This window comes from Carettochelys insculpta, chromosome 1, assembly GCF_033958435.1.
Source record: "Carettochelys insculpta isolate YL-2023 chromosome 1, ASM3395843v1, whole genome shotgun sequence".
Lineage (NCBI taxonomy): Eukaryota > Metazoa > Chordata > Testudines > Carettochelyidae > Carettochelys > Carettochelys insculpta.
In genome coordinates, this window is record NC_134137.1 from 184,591,615 (window position 1) to 184,613,770 (window position 22,156).

At 39.1% G+C, this 22,156-nt stretch overlaps 1 protein-coding gene across 1 annotated transcript in view; it reads left to right on the plus strand.

Moving 5' to 3' along the window:
* ADAMTS5 (ADAM metallopeptidase with thrombospondin type 1 motif 5) overlaps nucleotides 1–21,105 on the plus strand; it is a 49,603-nt gene extending 28,498 nt beyond the window's left edge. The window contains exons 4-8 of the mRNA XM_074997296.1: nucleotides 6,727–7,010; nucleotides 8,758–8,941; nucleotides 9,433–9,608; nucleotides 10,508–10,683; nucleotides 13,218–21,105. Coding sequence (XP_074853397.1) covers nucleotides 6,727–7,010; nucleotides 8,758–8,941; nucleotides 9,433–9,608; nucleotides 10,508–10,683; nucleotides 13,218–13,788 — 1,391 coding nt within the window. The 3' untranslated portion in view covers nucleotides 13,789–21,105. The remainder of the gene's footprint in view (nucleotides 1–6,726; nucleotides 7,011–8,757; nucleotides 8,942–9,432; nucleotides 9,609–10,507; nucleotides 10,684–13,217) is intronic.
* Nucleotides 21,106–22,156: the final 1,051 nt, after the last annotated feature.

Sequence of the window (22,156 nt, forward strand, 5' to 3'; positions counted from 1 at the left end):
CCAGAGTTTTTATTCAGGGTACTTGATTATTAAGCTGATTCTGAGTCGGTAATATACGAGGTAGTTTTGGTAACATTTTATTGTAACTTGGACTTAATAAAAAGAGGGGGTTTTTTTGTTTTGTTTTTTTTTAAAAATGCATAATCAGTAACCCTAAATGTATTTTAAACTGGTCATTGTGCTTGCAAAACAAGTGCAATTCTTAAATCAGCCACACAGATTCGAAAATCCTGAGAAACATTATGTAATTGAGCAAATGGATTAAGTTGTTATGGTACCTGCAGTACTTATGGATGAAAGGTGCTGCATTCCTGCAGAATAGAGAGGATTTTTTTAAAGTGAGTAAAGTAAATATTTTGACTAATTTCAGGACTGTCCAAAATGTGTCATTCTATTCCTGTATATGGAAAACTACTTCATTTTTTTTATTCTCCTAATTTTATAAGCTCCATTAATATAGGACTGTCCTGTTTTATGGTACCTATTGCTTTGGCATTCATTTAACTTTAACAGGTTGGTTTCCACATGTGCAAAAGCAGATCTGTATCATGTAGCTGTGTTATGCCTGAAGTGGACAAAATATGAATTGTGATTCAGAACTGCAGTTTATCCCCTTCCTCCCTACCCTTCTCTGGGGAGGCAGTAAATTACTTTATCCCCCTGCTGTGGACACAGACAACCTGTGAAGGCATACTGTGATGGAACAACCAGTCTGGGTGCAAAGATAGGGCTCCTCCAACTCTCTTCACTGCTAACGTACTTGCATTGGGAAGTGTTTAATGACTATGATGCCTACCTCATGGCTGGAGTCCCAATCTCAGCCAGAGAGTAACTGGAGTTGGGACAGTCAAGGCCAAGGGGCTCATGCCATTTACTTCAGTGGAAGCAGGACTGGGCCCCAGATCATTCAGGGACATGTCATAAGGGGATTGGAACAAGGTGTATACCTTACCACACAAGACATCCCAAAGATTTTGGTGTCACGTCTCCCACAGTAGCACACTACACAAAGTGAGGAAGGCTCTCAGAATTCGGCTTTCACTGAGTATGATTGGGTCAGGTGTGTTGCTCTTATTCACCCTGGTGAGCACTTGGTCACCAACACCAGTAGTCCCACTGAAATATGCAACATGGTGAAGTGCTTCACAGTCTGACCTGTTAGCTACTTTCATGCCTGACATCACTCCATTAATTTCAGTTTGACAGTGCAGTGCCTGTGGAAGCACTGGCAGTTTGATTGTTCGTTTGGTCGTCTGGACTTTGAAAAACATCATTCTTAAACGGAGACATTTTTTGTAATGAAGGGTTTCGTTTCATTCGGCTGTTTTCCCTGTGTGAGGGATCTTCCATCTATTTTTAAAGCAAAGATTTATATTGATAAAAGCTAAATATAATGTATGAAATCAAACCCTGTCCCGGAAAAAAAATCTTACCCAACAGTCTAAATTGCTAAACTTCCCTGAATAACAGTGTTGCAGGCACATTCAATGTATTAGGAATGTGAATCTTTCAGTTTGTTTTTTCAGGCTCAATGAAATCACAGCTCAGCAGCCAGCGTGCACTACTCAAATGATGTAACTTCAGCCACTCAGCCCTACTGGATCATGACACCAGGGTGTATTAAGAGTAAACTGGCCCAAGGTGTACACAATTTTCAGGGCTCTGCAAAATAATTTTGTGCCAGGCCTTCCACCACTACATTCTTTCCCTTTTTGGCCCACTCCTGGTAGCTGAAGTTTACAATGGCTCCCTCTGACTTTTGACAAAATTACTTTTCTGCAAACTTCCACATAGGTGAAAAGACTGTGACTCCAAAATGCTTTCAGGCAACAGGGAATGCTTGTCCATTCATTCTGATATGATGAGTGTGAAGCTGCTGCTGCTGTATTACAGAGGAGGAGATACCTTGCAGAACACACTGTAGCATCTCAGACAGAGAGAGAGAAAGAGACACTGCGTCTATGTTGGGTTTATTTGTTTTTGGCCTTTACATTGTCATGTGCAAATTAATGTGGGAGAGATTGTAAAAGAAAAGACACTTCCTTTGAAATATAATAAACTACCAGTGTGTTTTGCTTTGGACAGGCAGGAGCTTGTGAACCGTAAACTGTGACAACTAGAGCATGTGCATTGACGTAAGAAGATAGATAAATAAATAGTTCCCAGTGCTGCATGTTACAAATAAACTTAATCAAACTGAAATGAAATTCATGCTGCTGGACTCAGGGTGCCTTTGTGAAAGAATGGTGACTTCCTTACTAAGATGTTAATTAACCTTCCCACAGAGTTTTTTTTTAAAAACCTATCTACCTAAGATAACTGTTACAGCTGATTTCCCCACTCTGGCACTTTGAGTGCAGGTAATGGGGGCGCTGGCTAGCCACTGCTTAGGCCCTGTTTGGGCAGTTTCCAGAGCTGGAAAAGTTTTTCTAATTTGGGGGAGGGGTTGTTTCACATTAACCAGAAGCTGCCACCACTAGGTGTACAAAATTCCCTTTTCAGGGAAAAAAAAGTTCCTTGAAATCTCTTTCCTGAGGGCAAAGAGCACATCCCCGAAAAATAACAAAACAAAAAAAAAAACATGCAGGGGGTTGCGAGCTCTCTGATAATGTGTCTGTAGTGCAGCACATAGTTTTCTGCCTCCATATGACACAAAGAATTAATCGGTATTTGTTGACAAAGAAAAAAATAACTCTTTTTATTAAAACGACTATTTTTGCAAGCATTGCAAATGGCTTGGTGTTTAAAAAACACAAATTGAAGCAAAACACAGGGATTTTTGGTTACAAGAAAGAAAAAGGGAACAAATAACCAGCTCAGACATAATTTCCACTGAAATTTCCACAAACAATGAAAACAGGAAACCTTATTCAAGTACCTAAACTTTTCCCTATTCATACATACTGATGAGCCCAGGGGATCTGTTTTGGAAGAGTTCATTTCTTCCTCTCTGTCTCTGGAGAGAGCCCCCTTCTTCTCTCTTTTCTCTAACTAAGGAGAGATGCTGTGATGCAGTTTCAGATTTGAATTTTTCCACTAATTCCTGTTGGCTCTTTGCTACCTTCCCCCAAGTTTCCTCCCTCAGAGGCAGGTAAGCTTATTAACCTTCTCCTAGCTCTCTAGCGAAGATCAGGATTTCGTTTGCAGTTCCCATGTATAACAGGTGCTTTTATGGCATCATTACCACAGTATCTGAGCATCTCTCAGTCTTCAATATGTTTATCACAATACCCTTCTGAAATAGGCAAGTGTCATTATGCCCATATGACTGGCAAAAAATCAGGGAAACTAAGTGACTTACTGAAGGTTACAAAATAAATCTGTGGTGGAGCAGTGAATTTAACCAAGATCTTCTGACTCCTAGTTAACACCCTAACCGCAGCAGGCATGATTTAGTTGCCAACTTTCAGTTATTGAACTGACTTAAATTACCAATATGATATTGTGGAAGAAGAGGTCTAGTTACCCTTCAGGAGACAGGAGAGAAATCCATCCATTTGCCTTTACCTTCTCTCTACCATATTGTACTAGTTAACTGTAATTTTTTACGTGTTTGTTTATTGCATTCGGTCAATGTGCTCAGAACTGTGTGTAACCTAGATAAATTCTCTGTCTCAAGAAGTTACAACTTCTGCTCATCTGCCACATGCAGAGTTTTATTGTGTAATTCTCTCTTGGATAGCATGTTTGTAAAACTGCTAGTGGTGATAGCGAGATGGCTTGGACTGCATTGCCATCAAACATTCAATAATTCTGTAGGTCTTTTGTTTAATCAGATTTGGACTGTGTAGTCACACTGTGGTTGTGTTCCCAGAGTAACTGAAACAGGCTTGCAGGTGAACTAAACTGCTCAAAGTTTGCCCTATATAAGACATAATAATCCAGGTAGGCTGCAGGGAAAAATCATACCTGACCCTGGCATTGGAAGGAGTTTGCATTCCTTTGTTTACTTGAGTTAACACTTTGGCAGCAAAAGGAAATCATGCTGAATCCATGACTACTCCTGAATGCCCTTATGGTTGCATCGATCAAGAGTGCATTTCTCCGTAAGGCTGAATTGACATGGAGAGGTAGCCGTTTCTTTCCTGCCAGTTATCTGCGCCTTTGTCACATTCAGGTTGGATTTCTGTAATTCACCCAACTTGCAGCTACGTGTAAAGACCACTCAGAAATGTCACCTCCTGCAGAATGAACTTGCACACTTAAGTGGTATTTCTCACATTGAGCATGTTGCTCATGTCTTCAGTAGGCTGCATTACCTTCAGGTTCCTTTCTGAGTGTAATGGTGATGGTTTTGATCCACAAAGCTCCATATAGTTTAGATTCTCTGAATTTCAGACTGTACCCACGCTGCTATTTCTATTAAAATTTTCCGCAGCTGCATTACCATCCATGCAGCTTCACCATTGATAGGATGGGGAGCAGCAATTTTACAGGTAGAACACCAGGGCACCTTTGATTCTGCTAAGAAATAGTCTAAGTGACATGATGGTAAAAACACTAGATGCCAGTGGAACCTTGCCAAAGCTAGAGCTCCCACTGTTGCTAACTGTGGTAACACAACAGTAGAAATGTAAATAAAATGCCTCTGTACACAAGGCCTTTGAGACTTACCAATTCTCATGTTTTAACGTGTCAGTTGGAATGCCTGAATTTTTAGTCCCTTGATTTGTCTAGGTGCCAGAGATGGGGCATTTTCAGTAACAGTCTGGAATTCAATCCCCACCCAGTCAGAACAATTGAGAGTTTGATGTGCATGAGAGTCAATATGTAAAATATCTGTCTTGCATTAATAGTTGTGTTTTAACATGTAACTAACACAACTGAAAAGTCTAGTGTATAAAAGGATGCAGTCATTTTAGATGACCATCATTTATCCAAGGGCCAGCTACATTAGAGTTTTTAATGCTGTCAGTTTACATTTTAAGATTCAATAGATAGTTCAAGTGTAGACGAGCCGCTGAGGAATATTTGAATATTAATACTGTGGTAGCTTTGTATTAGTTTTGTCCTATGTTTTAGAAATTAAATAGTTGGTATCTCTAGAGCTTGATAAGCGCTCTGTATAACTAGTACTAACAAATACAGCTAAGTCTAACAAGATGGTGTTCTGCTGTTAGCACCACTTTTGGGTCCTATCTTCCTCCATCAGCAGGAAGCACATGAAAGGCGTGGCAGGGGACAAATATGGCTGGTGGTGGTGGTGGTGGGTTTTGGGTTTTTTCTTTTTTTAATCAAATATGTTTTTTGACAGAAAAGTGCTCCCAGTTGTTTTTTCCTTTTGGAAGCCTCCACCTTCTCCTGCAGAAAACAACTTTTGTGTCCGTACTTTCTAGTACATCTCTAAAATTGTATGCTGTAAGACAACATTAGGCTCCTTTTAATGCCTTTTATTTTGGGACACCAGCCTATCTGTTAGCTGAAGCACACCCTGTTTTCATTTTTTAAAAAGACAGTGTAGTCCAGACTAAATATAAGATCTAAATATTGGGTAAGTCAAGGCCACCAGGGGATAAATGGAACAATGAACTTAATGAGATGGGTCTTCTCAGGAATAAATAAGTGATGACACTGAAAGGATTTTTGGCTGAATTTAGCTGTTGAAAGGCCTTAGTAGTCTTTAGGGAAAGCAAACAATTCTTTTCTTCAGGGAAATGAAACCCATTTTTCTTTCATAAAGCTTCTAAACTAGGTTTTGACACATGATGTTGGGCTTGACTTTTCATATTTTGTAAACCGCTGTATTTGTTGGATATTTATATTATACATTTTTTAACCACTGTCAGACAGAGGGGGCTTTGGTGTTGGTTGCAAAGCAAGATGGGTTGTGGTAAGTTATTTTGGCTGGTGATAAGTGAAGTATGCCCCTACCACATGATATGACAGAGTTCAGAGTGAAGACCAAGTTCGCCATGTCTGCATGCGAGTGTCAGTGGTGTGAAAAAAATGGTTAGAACAGGACTCTTGAAGAATGTGGCTTTGGATTTTTCAGGAGAGAGGCTGCCAGGCAGGCTTTTGGCATTTGCAAATAACATGTTCTATCTTATATTTTAATTTATTTTCTTTTTTTATTTAAAGATTAATAGAACTGTTCAGACTGGCTCCAGAAGTGGCTAACCGTGATTCCTTACATGAGGAGCCCAGTGCATATTTACCACCAACATAACCTTTGATGTGCTACTTAGTCTTCTTTGAACTGATGTTTTTTTTCTTAAAGCCCCCCCCCCCCCCCCCCCACCCTCCCCCGGCTACAATTCTATTTTTTCAAGCTTTTTCTGGCTTTCCTTTAGAAGCTTTGCCTTTTTCAAATGTTCTGGCTCAAAATTCAAATGACAGCTTTGTTTATTTTATGTGCCTCTTGATCATGCCTCAAATCACAGATTAATAAATAGAGTGGAACCCACTTAACACTGAAACACAATGCAAGTCCCAAATTGCCTCAGTGCAATTCAGTGTTCAAATGTTTATAGCCGTGCAGGGCAGAGAGGAAGGGCTCACCATAAAATGATATAAATAGCTAGATCAGCAAGAGTTTGATGCTTGATCCCAGGTGGTAGGGACCCCAGTTGTGATAACAGTGGCTGATCCAAATCCCACTGAAGGCAATCAGCTTCATTAAGGTTTGGCTCAGATCCATGATGATTATCACCTTATCTAGATTGAAAGTTAGAGGTCCTTTAAAACAGATAACTAGGAAGTGAGTAATAAATTTGATTGTTCTTTCAGGGAACTGTTTACTGGACCAACCAAGAAAGCAGATCTTGGGCCCTGAGGAGCTTCCAGGACAAACATATGATGCCATTCGTCAGTGCAAACTGGCATTTGGACCTGAGTACACAGTGTGTCCTGGTATGGATGTATGCTCTCGCCTTTGGTGTGCAGTTGTTCGGCAAGGACAAATGGTGTGTCTGACCAAGAAGTTGCCCGCTGTGGAAGGAACACCATGTGGCAAAGGAAAGATCTGCCTCCAAGGAAAATGTGTAGACAAAACTAAGAAGAAATATTATTCGGTATGTTCCTGCTCCAAGAGCCAAACCATGGGTAAATCTTAAAAGGCCTGATCTTGCAACGGACTGATTTTAGTGGGTATTAGAGGGACATAGCAATGGAAGGGTTGTCTTCCTCCCATAGTCTAGAAAGTAAAGAACTGAGTTCCTATCTTTTTTTCATATGCAGTTAAATTATTGCTGGAGACCCTCTGCTGATCACTGTGGAAAAATGTTGCTGAATGTCAGGAAGCATGTTTTCTTCTGCCTGGGTGCTTTTACCTTAGGAAAGCAAAAACCATATAGATCTGAATCTGCAGTGAAGTAGAACTCAGTAGATAGAGGGGCTGTCGGGTTCCCATTCAAAGCTCTCTGGCACCACTGAAGTTAAATATGTGTAGCTTTAATGCATGCCACAGAAGAAAAGTTCCATGAGGACCTTATGTCTGGTGATAATTGAGCTCTTCCTTAACATGCTTCTGATGCCAGGAGCAGATTTCTAAAGCAGGAGGCATCAGAGCCAGTACATGAGATGGCGGAGTCCACCCGCCCTCATCAGCTTTATAGAGATGGAGTCTCTCCATACAGGGGAACTGTTCAGTGCATATCTTGAACTGCTTTAAGTTCAGTTTGCATGATGCTGGAGTGAGAAGCAGTATAAACCCAAAAAGGAGATCCCTGCCCCACAACAGCTTTGTGAGAATGTTTTAAGAAATGTTAGAGTAATTCAAACCTAATTGCATTCTCTGTTAATATATTTTCTCAAATTATGTGTTCACATTCTCCGGGTATAAAAGGCTTCCACTTCAGAAGTACAGTTACAATAGAAGTATTGTATTGTGCACAGAGATTTGTCTCTTAAGTGAGCCAAGTTAGTAGTGGCAGTCTTAGCTGCAGACAGTATCTGACTGCTCCTTCTCTTATTCCAATTTCTCTCAGCACTTGAATTCACTGGGTGAGAATTTGCTGTTAACTACACTCCTTTTGCCAATCTCTCTTTGCCACCTCATACCTGTGCCTCTTGAACTTTGAACAGAAATGAAATTAAATGTGAACTGAATGCTGCATACATTAAAGACAGTTCCTTAATTTGGGAAGACTGTAGTAATATAATTCAGGAAGATGATTTGATGAGAAATATGACAAGTATTCTATGATATGGCTGGCATGGATGCGAAGTGTCATTTTGAAACCAAAAGTGATTCAGCAGTGTAAAATACAAATGGGAGTCTCATAATCCTGCATAGATTGGAAGGGCATAGCTATTTATGGAATTTTGTAATCTAGTACAAAGACTCCATGATGAAGAACAGTATCTCCTTACCACAAGTATGCAATACAACTATACTGTTTATTTACTCAAGGATTACAGTGATCAATAATAGCAACATAGTATCTGGGCAGAGCTGAGCTAAGTGAAGTGAGCCTGGATGAACAAATGGAACTGTGATTATAATTTCTTTAAATTGACGTGTGTGTTCACAGTGAAGCGGGTGGAATTTAGTTTCTGCAGAGTTAGGCTAGATACTGCCTTTGATCTGCATCCAGAACTCCACTGGATGTCATGCTCCCTACATGAAGATCGAGGGCTCTATGTGGATGTGGCTGCAAGTGAAAAGTTATTCCACATTCTAGCGTAAGGTGAGCTGTAGTTTAAATGTGGAAGAAGATATGTGCCATTTTGGGGGAAAGTATCTGTGCTTTTGGGGAGAGAGAATCTTCATTCAGATGTGAACTCTTTCTTTACATCCCACTGTTTCATACATTCTAGGCTTCAAACCACGGTAACTGGGGTTCCTGGGGGCCGTGGGGACAGTGCTCCCGTACATGTGGTGGAGGTGTTCAGTTTGCCTATCGTCACTGCAACAACCCAGCTCCCAGAAACAATGGGCGGTACTGCACTGGAAAGAGGGCCATATATCGCTCCTGCAATGTGGCAGCCTGCCCTGCAAATGGTATGTTCTGCAGCAGGTCAAGCTGCTTCATGTTACAGCCTTTGTTCCTGTTAGATGGTGAATACTAAACCCACAGGGGGAAAGCAGATGTTGTCCATTATAGCTTCCCCCCAATGAACCACAACATGGAAACATTAGCTGCAAATGATAAAATGTCACTGTAACCCTATTTAAATGTAAAAGCATAATTGACTCTGTTAAGAGATGGTGACTACTGATAGGAGGATTCCATGAACAACCTCATGACTCTTGAGAGATGAACTGTATGAGCAGAGTTTGGTCACTAAGATGCTTATAATTTCCTGGGCATGTTGCCCAAATAAAAGATTTGGAGGATTTTCAAAGGCCATTAACAGGTGCTAGGGCAAGGAGGAGGAATGGTGCGACTGAAACATGGTTGGTACTATAAGACCAAAGAATAGCTTGGATGCATTGACACTTGCAGTAGATACTAAGATAAACACTAATGAGATGCAATGATGATTCTCCAGCTAAAGCCTTTCGACAAGAACAGTGTGAAGCGAGAAATGGCTATCAGTCTGATGCAAATGGTGTCAAAACGTTTGTTGAATGGGTCCCTAAGTATGCTGGAGTGCTTCCTGGAGATGTGTGCAAGCTCACCTGCAGAGCCAAAGGGACGGGTTACTATGTTGTGTTCTTGCAAAAGGTAAGGTGACAATCTCAGTTCCAGTGGTATTTTGGAAACCTTTGTATCAAAATTGTATCAAATTGTACCTTTTGTTTAACCAGACAGCCCAGAAAAATGTTAGCCAGAATTTTAGAGCAAAATTTGACTTCTAAAACTAGACACAGTTTCCACATCTAAACGTGTGAATGCACATGAAATTGTGTTTGCTAATGCAGTCACCACTAGTTTGACATCATTAATAGGTAAAAAGGATTGTGTGTTTACAATTGACAGAGCATTTGGGAATTTTTCTGGTTGAAAGGAATATGATAAACAACTAAACTTTGTTCCAAGCTGCGCTGATATGAATCTAGAGTAACTCACTTACAGCCAGTGCTCTGTTGTGTGGCTATAGTCAGTTTATTATTTCTGACATGGTACAATCAAGAGTGAAGTGGTTTCTGTGTATCCTTAGTTATGTGCCTTTCTTCCTCTCAATGTTATGAGGTTTCATTCTTTCAAGTTTATAATATACTTTGATATGGTCAGATGAAAAGGGGTCTGTAAGTGCCAAATATTATTGTTAATAAAATCATCATCCTAATCAGAACTTCTGATTTAGTGCCTTAGGATGAACAAAAGAGGCATATGGTGCCTTTGTTCCTCTGTCTGCTGCTTTAGTTGGCCTGAGAATTAGAGTACAGAGGTGCCGGTTAGCAGGAGAAGAACTGTATTCTGTTAATCATCACACCAAAGGCCAAGCAGGCAGAAAAGTGAACAAGAACTTACACATGCAGTGGGCGCTATTTACAAAATTCGTCACTGCAACAGCCCAGCTCCACGATAGGATGGCTCAACTAAGTAAATAGATGTTTGCCAATCAAGTACACAAAAGCAAATCTTTTACAGTTTTAACTAACAAAGACTTAATTCCCTAGGTGACTGATGGAACTGAATGTAGGCCGTACAGTAATTCAGTATGTGTCCGGGGAAAGTGTATTCGGACTGGTTGCGATGGCATCATCGGTTCAAAGCTCCAATATGACAAGTGCGGGGTGTGTGGAGGAGACAATTCCAGCTGCACGAAAGTCATGGGAACATTTAATAAAAAGAGGTAATCATCTAGGGTGGAAATAAACATACCCGTCTGTGCAAGCAGAATTATTAGTGGGCTTCATATGCTTAGAAGCTTGCTAAGTGTCTAAGTCAGAAGTAAAAGTAGAAGGGATAAGTAATAATCAGAGAAAAACATTGCACACAATTCCTGTTTTTGCGATTCTAATACAAATGTAGGGTGCAGCCCTAGCAACAGAAAGTCTGACCAGAGTAAGGGCAAAGTTTTGCTAGCTGCTTACAACAATCTATGTACCAGGAATAGCATAACTGGTGGTAGAATGTGGGAAACCCAATCAGAAAGGCTTGAAGTGCTGATAGGATGCATTGTCCAAGGGGTCTGTGCATGTGAGGGTCCTATGGAGTCACAAACAGTTTAATATTGCCCCTTGCTAGGTTAGATACAGTTGCCCCTAGCCTAGAGATACGGTTGCAGATTACATCCCTCTGTAACAACATGCTCACATCAAGCATATTGCCTTCAATATCTCTGTAAATCACTCTACCCATACACACCAAATCAGTTAACCCTTGGTGCCCCTATTTTCCAGGCAGCTGAGCAGTTGTGATTAATGCTGGCCACCAACGGTGAATTTTTGTTCAATTAAACCTATTTACAGCAAGTTCTTGATCAAAAGTTTTACCACCATCATTTGAAATACAACAGTTAATTTAAAAGAAAACTCGCCGTTTAAAAATATTTCTTGGTCACAGAAAAGACTGAATTATTACTTGTCTTAATGGTAAAGTTAGCTCCTGTCTATCCAGTGTATCCTTCAGAGTAAAACAGTGGTTGTTTTGTATTTATAATGGAGAATAGTAATATCCCCTATATTAAATTTACCTAATAATTATCATTATAATCACTGCACATAATAGACTTTGTTTATACCTGTTTTCGTAATTGTAAGAAAACCTTAAAAATTACATACATGTTAAAGAACTTTAAAGTTGTGAAGCTAAGCACTCAGAAGTTAGAAAATGCCAGAATTCAGGTTATTTGTGCAATCTCATATCTTTGCATTATGACATGTCTTTAATTACATGATCGTGTACTTTTTTTTTTCCCCCATAAGCAACCTTAACTCTGACATACCCTGACTTTTGGACTCTTGACTTTGTAACTTTAACATTCTTTTAAGGCAGATATTTAGATATATATCTTATGTAAATATTTCCTGCAGTGGTAAATGGTGCTTTTATCAGTATTGCATTAGTCCTGGCCATATGTAACTCAATTTTAATAATTAATTATTCCAGCAAAATAATAGACTATCACACATTGTTAAGCTAGAAGTAGCACGGTTACTTAAGTCTTTACAGAAATACTCAAAGTGTCACAAACATAGCAGTCTGGCTTGCAGACAGACATCTTCATTTTTTATATTTTTATCACATTTTCTCATGACCCCTTCCTTTTACTATCGAAAGATGTTAAATTTTGCTTTTCAAACACAAATGTGATATTTCCAGCATCAGCTTATTTGTAAGAGATTCATAAATGAAAACAAATGTATCAACAATCCAGCTGGTAGTTTATAATGATGTATTTATTATTTCTCTAGCTGTATTTTATCCCTCTTGAGATATTTAAATATTCTAGAATGTTTGTGACCTTGACTATAAGAATTAAGCATCTCTTCCTAAATCGGTGTAAGATACCTTGCACACACTGGTTGACAGACAAAGTAAAGATGCTGTAATTTTCTGAGTTAAGCATTTGGCCATGCCTTTCATTAGACATTTTGCAATTAACCTTTAGCTTTATGAAGTTTAAAAGGAAACACACTTTTTTCTAAGTGATCAAGATTATTTTTAAATGTTCCCAAGGTACCTTTCCCAGCTGTTCGCTTGCTCACTCTTTCCTTAATCATCATCATAGCCAAGACAGTACAAAACAGCTGTAACCAATACATACAGAGGTGACAGAAACTCACTTTGAACGAGGGTGGAACTGAGGTGCTGTGTGGGGAGTCAGGTGGTGAGAGTGGATTGGGGTGTCAGGGATAGGAGGGTGAATGGAATAGGTGCTGTCCATGGGGAGTGAGGATTGTTACTGAAACTCAGCTTTAGGGGATGGCTACCTGCTTCCAAAAACATACCTTCTTTGTTTTTTAAAGCTTTTCTTGGCAGACCTAATGTGCTTCAAATTTCATATATCCCATCCTGTGCTCAAATATATAAGCTCCAGGTGTGTAAACTATCAGTTATGGTTCATTCTTCTTGAATCTGACTCATGTAAAATTAGTACTGAAACCACAAAGATTAAATCATTTGAAGTAACTGCAGTTAATTTTTTTCCAAGAACATAAAAATGAATTTAAAAGATGAACAACAAATTAAAAATGAATTGGCTGGCATCTGTGTGAGGTGGGCTGCTAGCCGAATGCTTTTTCACAGTGATGATATTCTGAATGCCTGATCCTAAAACCGCTGAAGTCAACATTTTATATTTCTGTTGGCTTCAGTGAGGTTTGAATTAGGCCCTGAAATGTCCGTTACTAGTGATTTCACTTGCTCCTTTCCTCCTTGCAGTAAGGGCTACACAGATATCGTGAAAATACCCGTAGGGGCAACTCACATCAAAGTCCGGCAGTTCAAGGCTAAAGACCAGAACAGGTTCACGGCTTACCTGGCCCTGAAGAGGAAACATGGTGAGTATCTTGTCAATGGAAAATACATGATTTCCACTTCAGAAACAATCATTGACCTCAATGGAACGGTGATGAACTATAGTGGCTGGAGTCACAAGGATGATTTCTTGCATGCAATGGGACATTCTGCCACAAAAGAGATTCTTATTGTACAGATTCTTGCAACTGACCCAACTAAAACAGTGGACGTCCGTTACAGTTTCTTTGTGCCAAAGACGCAAACACAAATTAATAACTTTGTCACGAACAATGGCAACATTAATAAAGTAACACCACACCTCACGCAACCACAATGGGTGACTGGACCCTGGCTTTCTTGTTCTCGAACATGTGACACCGGATGGCATACCAGGACTGTCCAATGCCGAGATGGGCACGGAAAGCTAGCTAAAGGATGTCTTCTTTCTCAGAGACCATCAGCATTTAAGCAGTGCTTACTAAAAAAATGTTAACCTGTGGTCATGATCTTCTTAAAAAGCGGTTTCAGTAAGCCACTGTTGACATACTAGTATTAGGTCTACCAAGAGAGACAGAAGTCAAGGCTTCAGTGTACTTCCATACAGTCTCAAATTATGGGCAGAATCTGCCTATTTGGACCAAATAAAGATGTGCACTGCTCCTGGTGACAGTGGGGTGATCTTAGTATGTCACAAAAACTAAACATTAGAATTCTTGTAAGCCCTCTGTATCTGCAAAAAAGGAAGAAAAAACAGTGAATGGACAATCATGGGATATTTGAAGGTTACAGAATCATCTCCCCTTCTTCACCTACCTCTAATACAGTATGCCCTTAGACAACTTTGTCATACTTAGCTATCATAACCACAGTAGCTTATTTTATACTGTTTATAAATATCTTCCCTATGGTATATCACATTATATCACTGGGTTCTACATATTAAGAAAGTCTTTCTATAAGCAGAGTGATTGACCAAAGTATGGCTACAGCCATTGTGGACCTCTTCCATTTTTCAGAAATGGCTGTGGATGTTTTACTGGCAAATGAAGAGCTTGCTGTTGTTTTTAAGAGGAGTTACATTTTTCTGACAACAGGAAATGCGTTTCCATACCAGGAATTTCCTGACAGCAAATCTTAAGTGTATAGTAAACAATACTTTTCCTCCAAGAAATTCTCAAAGAGGAAGTACCTCAGCAGCCATGCAGATGCACAGTCGCTGCTAGTCTGAGTCATTAAGTAAAATAAAGGCATATATAATTTTGTAGAAGAAAATTATAGAACCAAAAATTATAGTTCAGGTAACTCAGATATTTTGAGACTATTCTCAACTGCTTTCTCCGTTTTCTCTATGGCTTCCATGTGAAATCTAACAATGTGTAATGTACCTGTATCTACTGAAGTGACTACAAAAGGTCAAAAACACAGCAAGTGTTTAATAAGATTTGACTAGTGGTTTCTCCACCACATATAATCCTGGTGTCCATCTTACCAGCAGAAGTGGGTTTAAAAAAATTGGTTGGTTTAATTGTGTTTAAAAAAAGCTGTAGAAGTAATTCACATTTTGTTCACCGTGCATGTTTTTGTTGAATTAAAGGTAACAGGGAAATTAAACTACATCATGATGATGTGGTGGAAATAACCAGTCTCAATAAGACTGTTTCCACAGAGTAGGTAACAGCTCTTAATGTTTTTTTTCAGCAACTGTTTCCAGATCCCATTGTTTTCTGACAAAAGATCTGTCTCTGCACAAGGCCATTTCATTGTAGGCAAGTAAGAGTTAGTGGGCTGATCCAAGGCCTATTAAGTCCTTTCTTCTGAGCCAAAGCCCCCAAAAGAGTACACTTTGCCTGAAGGCCACATAAACTTACGGGTGTACGTAAGAGAACCTAGAGTATAACCAAATAGATTCTGCTTACCTGACAGTTTGTCCACATGGTCTAATTGTATGTAATTAGGGGTCTGTGTTTTTAAGTTGGGATTTTTAAAAGAGCTTAAAGGACTGAGGGCACATGACTCCCTTAGGCTCTTTTGAAAATCTGTGCTTGAAATCACCGTAAACTCAGTAAAGGAAACTGGCTTGTTTGCAAAGCCCAAATGGGAAATTTCCCTTCAGACTGGCTCAAACATATTTTTGGAACTGTGTATTCTAGAAAACAGCCACTTTCAAATAACAAATTACTGCAGATGTACATTTGGAATTTGGAGAAATAGACTCTTACAATATGAAATATACTAGTCGAAACAGGATATGTTAATTCGTGACATTTAAATGTGTGGGTGAATCACTAGATGTGAGACACTGTCGAGTAGTGTGGCCTTATTTCTACAAGTGGTCCTTGAGAAAAAAAACTGGTTCTTTTTAGAATTCCTGTACTGAATTGAATGAAATCTAAACAGACACTGAATGTCCCCCAAACTTTTAGACAGTTTAGATTCAAACTCTTCCTCTTGGTCACAAAGAGAGACTGTATCTGAACTGTTGGTGCCACATCTAAAATTACATTACTTGTCAAGACAGAATGTGCAAGCAGTTGTTTGAAACGTATTTCTCATATTTTGAACAGTGATGAGTAAATTTTTGTGGATGTTACACAAATTCCAGAGAATTAAATCACACAGCCCTAAATTTGAAGCATTCTCTGATCAAATGCATACTTTTCGTAGAGTTTTTGTGTAATAAGTATCAAAACAAACAAAATAGTGAACATTTTCCCTTTCATGGTCACCTATCATTTAACTAAAAGAAGCGCCTTAGTGGGATAGCCAAATACATAAAATTTGGAAATCAAGTGCATTATGTGGGAAATTGGATACTCAGAACTCCACGCTGATGTTCAAGTTAATTCCCTTGTAGCTGTAAGAGGAAATGTGAGGGAGAGTAGACAAACATCTTGCACTGACCTGATGCAAACCTCACTGCCTTCAGTGGGCTTTGGTTAGGAGAGTGAGACTTGTCTTTGTGGCATGTTTCCTGTCTCTCCATGTAGCTGCTTTTTGAGCAAATGTCCCAAGACACTGCAAATCAGTGAGGTTACACCAGAGATTAATTTCACTCTTATTGAGAAGCAGCTTTTCAGGGGACAAAGCATGTGCAAGTGGATACTTGTGAAGTGAAGGTGGACTGCTCAGGTGCACAAGAGGGAGGACTCAGGAAGAGGAGCAACATCCTTAGAAGTCTCCAGGTCAAATCTTGTGGTGGTATAACCAGTAGTTTCAGGTCAGGTCTGTGCTAGGAGATAAAATCAACTTTAGGCCTAGTCGCCACTAGGGAACAAAGTTGATCCCAGATACACAATTCTAGCTATACCATTAGTGTAGCTGGAATCAGCATATCAGAATAGATTTTCTACCTAGCACAGATTGGGGCTCATGCCAATGTCCCTTACTCCATGTTATACTGTGGAGTACCAGGGTCAACAGTCGAGCCCAGAGAGATCAATTTTGCTGCATCTTCGCACAGGCAGCAAAATCGAACTCCAAAAGATCGATCATGGCACATTGAAGGCCAGGTAAGTATATCTATGTGCTTAGATATGCAATTTTCATAGCTGGGATTGCATATCTGGAGTCGACATATCTGAAATTGAATTTTGCTGCTGTCCCCACAGTGGCAGGTCAGTGGGAGGAAAAAACTCTCCCATTGACTTCCCTTACTCCTTGTGACCGCAAGGAATACTGGGGTCAACAGTGGCACCATGACAATTTGATTTGCCACATCGCCACTAGACATGCTAAGTCGAACACCAGAAGATTGACCACCAGCGTGTCAATCTTCCACTAAGTACAGATATATACCCTAAGTTAAATATCAAGAGTAAGTTGACAAGAACACAGGTGAAAATAGTGAAAATATAAATTGCATCAATTTAGCTTTCAGTTAACATATAAAACAAGTCTAACTTACACACTGTGGGGCCCAGGGTGTCATAGCAAGAAAAACAACTAACAGGAGGTTATAAAATAAGTTAAGTGCCTGCTGTATTTTTAACCTTCCTTTTAGCTGCTTTTCCTGCAACAATGCCCATTTCAGCACCTTCATATGTCAGTTATGTTTGTTTTGTGCAACTACTGAATGCAATTTTGGTGCAAATTATGTATGTTTATCATTTTTGACTCATGTTTTTACCAACTTAATTCCTAAGTATTTGACAACACAGTTTTGCCAAAAGTGCTTCAGAAAATGCTTCTAGCTAGTGGAAAGCCAATTCAAAAATCCAAAGTAATATTCTTTGTATAGAAATAAAATATAGAAGGACAGCTGATTGTATTCAGATGCAGCTCCATTGTCTTCCATTCACATCACTACTACTTGGTGTGTCTTACACTCACGTTCACATTCTTAAAACAATTATTCTAACCATGGCTAAGGTTGTCATATTTGGCCAGACTGCATTCAGGAAATTCAGCATAGTCGCCTTCCTGTGGAAACAGTTTTATCCCGGGAGTGGGAGGGGGGTTGTGTTTGGGGTTAGTCGCAAATGTAAAAAAAAAAAAAGCAACACAGCACTGAAAATAAATAAATAATTTATTATTTTTACAACTCGTATGTGAATGAATTTAATGAATTTATTTATTCTTATTTAACAAAATTACCAATTGTGCAAATTCTATATTTAAAATGTTTTTTCTATCTTTTCTTTTCTTATTTATGCTTTATATTAGTATGAAAAATACACTTTGTGAGTTTACATGATGTGCAGCACTGGTTGCTTTTGAGTTTTGTTTCTTTTTGTTTGGCTCTTTTTAAAGGAAGTTTTCTGCATGAAATAGGTATGTGTATACACATTCACCCACTCTGTACATATGTGTATTCATTTTCTTCTACCAGCACTTCCTGTTGCAAAAGAAGTTACTATTTTTTGTGACATAGTGTGCAAAGCTCTTTAATATGCTTAATGTGCTTCTGAAGTCTCACAACAACCAAATTATAGAGTCCATTGCACTAAAAATCACTAAATGCTAGATCCTCATTTCAGATGACCATTCAAGGCAAGAGAGTTTTGCCATTCAGTTTAATAGAATAGGTCCATGATGAACAAGAGATGTATATGTGCTTCCAACAGTAAAATTTATCTGAATTGTCAAAACAGTGTGTGAGTCATGCAACCTTGTGAGGACATTATGAAAAGTTCTCCCTTTGTGCCTTTTATAAAATAGACCCCTAATACTGTACGATTTGATTTGCTGTGACTGTACAGTGACATGCTGCTTTTCCAGTCACCTCAGCGTTAGTAATTCAATGCTATCATCTTCTCATCATTAGGTATAATGAAAAACCACCTAGAAATGCTGCATTTTAGTTTCATTCTTCTCTAGCTGTCTACATTGTATCTAGTGTAAACACATACATGTCATCCAAATGTGCATCTGCCAAAAAGCCCACAGTATCCCCTTGAAAAAGACTCTGTGAGCCGCCATTGTTTCCACTATTTGTCTGATTCAGCTAAGTCAGTAAGAGTTGGATTGGGCCTTATTTGAGGACAAAGTTGCAGTGTAAGCAAACTTAAATTTCTACAACCATTTTATTTAAAGATATAAAATAACCTTGTGATCACTCCAACTGAATGCCAGTACTATACAAAGCAAACAAATACAGGCCAAATTATTCAGGTGGGTATCACTTACATAGTGTGTACAGATCTCCCTCAAACAGAGCATGATCCAAAAACCACTGATGACAATGGAAGCTTTTTCATTGACTTCAGGAGTTTTGAATCAGACCTAAAAATAAACTTGTGAAGAAAGAGTCATTTTGTTCTACAGAGCCATCATTTTCAACTAATCATTCTCCTCCTGTGTAGACTGATAAGAAAAATTATATGTTGTCATCTGCAGAGAAATACTAGGAGCAAGGAGAATCTGGCTAAACTGATATCACCAAAATCTAACTCTCACTGAGTGAGGACTACAATTTGCAGCCAAAACAGGGAATTGATTTCTGGCATATGCCTGAGATATAGCGCCCAGTTCATAAATAGTTACCAAGACATGTCTGTGCATTAATATACATGACTAGGAGTGTTCCCAAGAGGACTGCTGTTTATCTGTTACCGTCCATATAAGTGCACAGAATACTAGCTTGTTTACAATCTGGTTCTCTAGTTTAGAATGCAACACATTTGTCAGTAACATTGCGAATGCTTGCCCCTGTTTATGCATGTCAGCTCCCTTAGCTGTTTCAGTTTTTAATGTGCGCACCTGTAGTGATTCTTAGCATGAGAAAAAGCATCAGTGACAGATCTTCCGCAGGAGTTAATTGACATAACGCCAGGATCTGGACCATTGTGTTCACAAATGCAAGTTTTCAGTGGTCATGCAAAAGTCTTGGGAAAACCCCAACTAGAATAACAGTCCTATGGGTGAGTGAAATCAGAACTTGACTCCTGATACTCAAAATTTCTCCAAGTATGCTGGCACATTTGTCGTCCTACTTCTTTAGTTACTGCAGCATTAAGGCTATGTCTAACCCCAGAACTTCAAAAGGGACATGATAATGAACCTAATCAAAATATGCTAATGAGGCACTGCTATGAGTACGCAGCACCTTATTAGCATAATGGCAGCTGCGGCACTTTGAAAGTGCTGCTTTTGATCGCAAGTGGGTAGTCTACACAGGGGTCCTTTTGAAAAGGATCCCTCACACTTCGAAATCCCCTTATTCCTATAGCCAAATAGGAATAAGGGATTTTGATGTGTGCGAGGTCCTTTCAAAAAGGACCCCGTGTAGATGAGCCACACACAATCGAAAGTGGCACTTTTGAAGTGTCGTGGCCACCATTGTGCTAATGAGGTGCTGCATATTCATGGCAGCACCTCAGTAGCATCTTTCAGTTAGATTCATTATCATGCCCCTTTTGAAGTTCTGGGGCTAGTGTGGACAACCTATCTGTCAAAAACAAACACAGTTGTTTCTCCTTACTTAGATACTTAAAAAAGCTGTTGGGACATTAAAAACACTGTATATATCAGCTGAAATCTTATATATTCAGAATTGAACAATTAGGTATCTGTTTGAACATGTATAGATCACCTCTATCAATATAAACATTATGTGTATCTGGACAAGTATTTGGGTCCCCAGAATACACACACACCGCCAAATTCTGGGTTGTTTCACCAATGTAGATCTAGAGTAACTTCACAGAATGATTCGACTTCACAGTATTTATAGTATTGTAACTAAGAGTAGAATTTCTCATAATGTATCATAAAGTGGTTTGCACAATTTGACATAAACTGTGTTGCAGTGTGCAGCGAACACTGTTCATCACTGAGGCATTACTCAATGAAAGTCATGCAAGTGTACGTTACTAATGTCTCATGACACAGAAACTATGCTGAATCTAAATGTTTTGGGACAGTTGTTTAATAATTAATTTAATTTCTAGCGCAAGGTAATGTACATATAGTCAGGTGGTACCAAAATGAGAGATGTTGCAGGGAAGACTACAGGAAATACGCAAAAGTATTGTCTCTAGTTTATTTCACATACCTCTTAATAAACTGTACTAGGGTGACGTATTTGGTAGGCATTAAACAGTATGTTACTGAAATTCTAGTACCTTTTGAGAACTAAGAAATATGTTACTAACGTTTTTGTTTTGATTAAATGACTAATCAAAGTGAATTAACAATATAGATCACTTCCATGTCAACTAGTTTACACCATAAAATAATCTCTTTGAACTTCATTGTATGAGACCTGTACTGTACCCTGACAAATACGATGCCAATGTACTACTCCCTCTGTTTAATTTACCAGCTGTAATTTTAAAACACTTGATTCTGTGGTTTCAGTGAAATTAATAAATAAAACTATCACAGGTTCAAATATTTATTCTATATGCCATGTCCGTGGACTGTTTATTTTCTACTTGCATCCCAACGATGTACAAACAAAAAGAGGCTGACTTTATTCAGAAAACAAAGGCATACATTTCTTTATCTGCCTTTTGGGGCTTGAGAGTCTTCCACGGAGTTTTTTATGGGTGCTATAGAAAATGGAAACAGTGTTTGGTTGCAACGGCAAAGCTTGCATTTTCTCCAGTACTTAAATATGATGAATGTAGGTGAACAGTAGCACTCCCAGAGTACAACTGGAGTCTTGCTGATTTCATGCCAGTGTAGGAATCAGACTCTGTTCAGCATATTCCAGGTGGATGGCCAATAGGGTCAGTCATGCAGAATCACATACATACTATGCAATTAAGGCCACATTTCTGTAAACCAGAGTGAGCAGTTAAAATATTATACTAATCTCAAAACACATTGTAGAAACATAAAAGGTACACACAGAGGAGACAGAAATTATTGATAAGAAAAGAAACCATTAATATTTCTGTCTGCATCTACACTATAGCAGTCCTTCAGAAGATGTTCACAAATCCATAGGTCTGGATTTAATGCACCCACGGGTACTGATGGAATTGGCAGAGATCATTGCTGATCCTTTGGCTGTTATCTTTGAAGACTCTTGGAGATCAGGGGAGATACTGAATGACTGGAAAAAGGCAAACAGGGTGCCCATCTTTAAAAAAGGAAAGGAGGACAATCCAGGGAACTATAGCCTGGTCAGCCTTACCTTAATATCTGGGGAAATAATGGAGGGGATCCTCAAGGAATCCATTTTGGAGCATTTGGAAGAGGGGAAAGTGATCAAAAGTAGCCAACATGGATTCACCAGGGGCAAGTCCTGCCTCACCAATCTGATTAGCTTCTATGACCAGGTAGCAGTCTCTGTGGACATGGGGAAGTCAGCGGATGTGATATACCTTGACTTCAGCAAAGCTTTTGATATGGTTTCCCACAACATTCTAGTCCATAAGTTAAGGAAAGAAAGGTTACTCACCGTAGTAACGGTG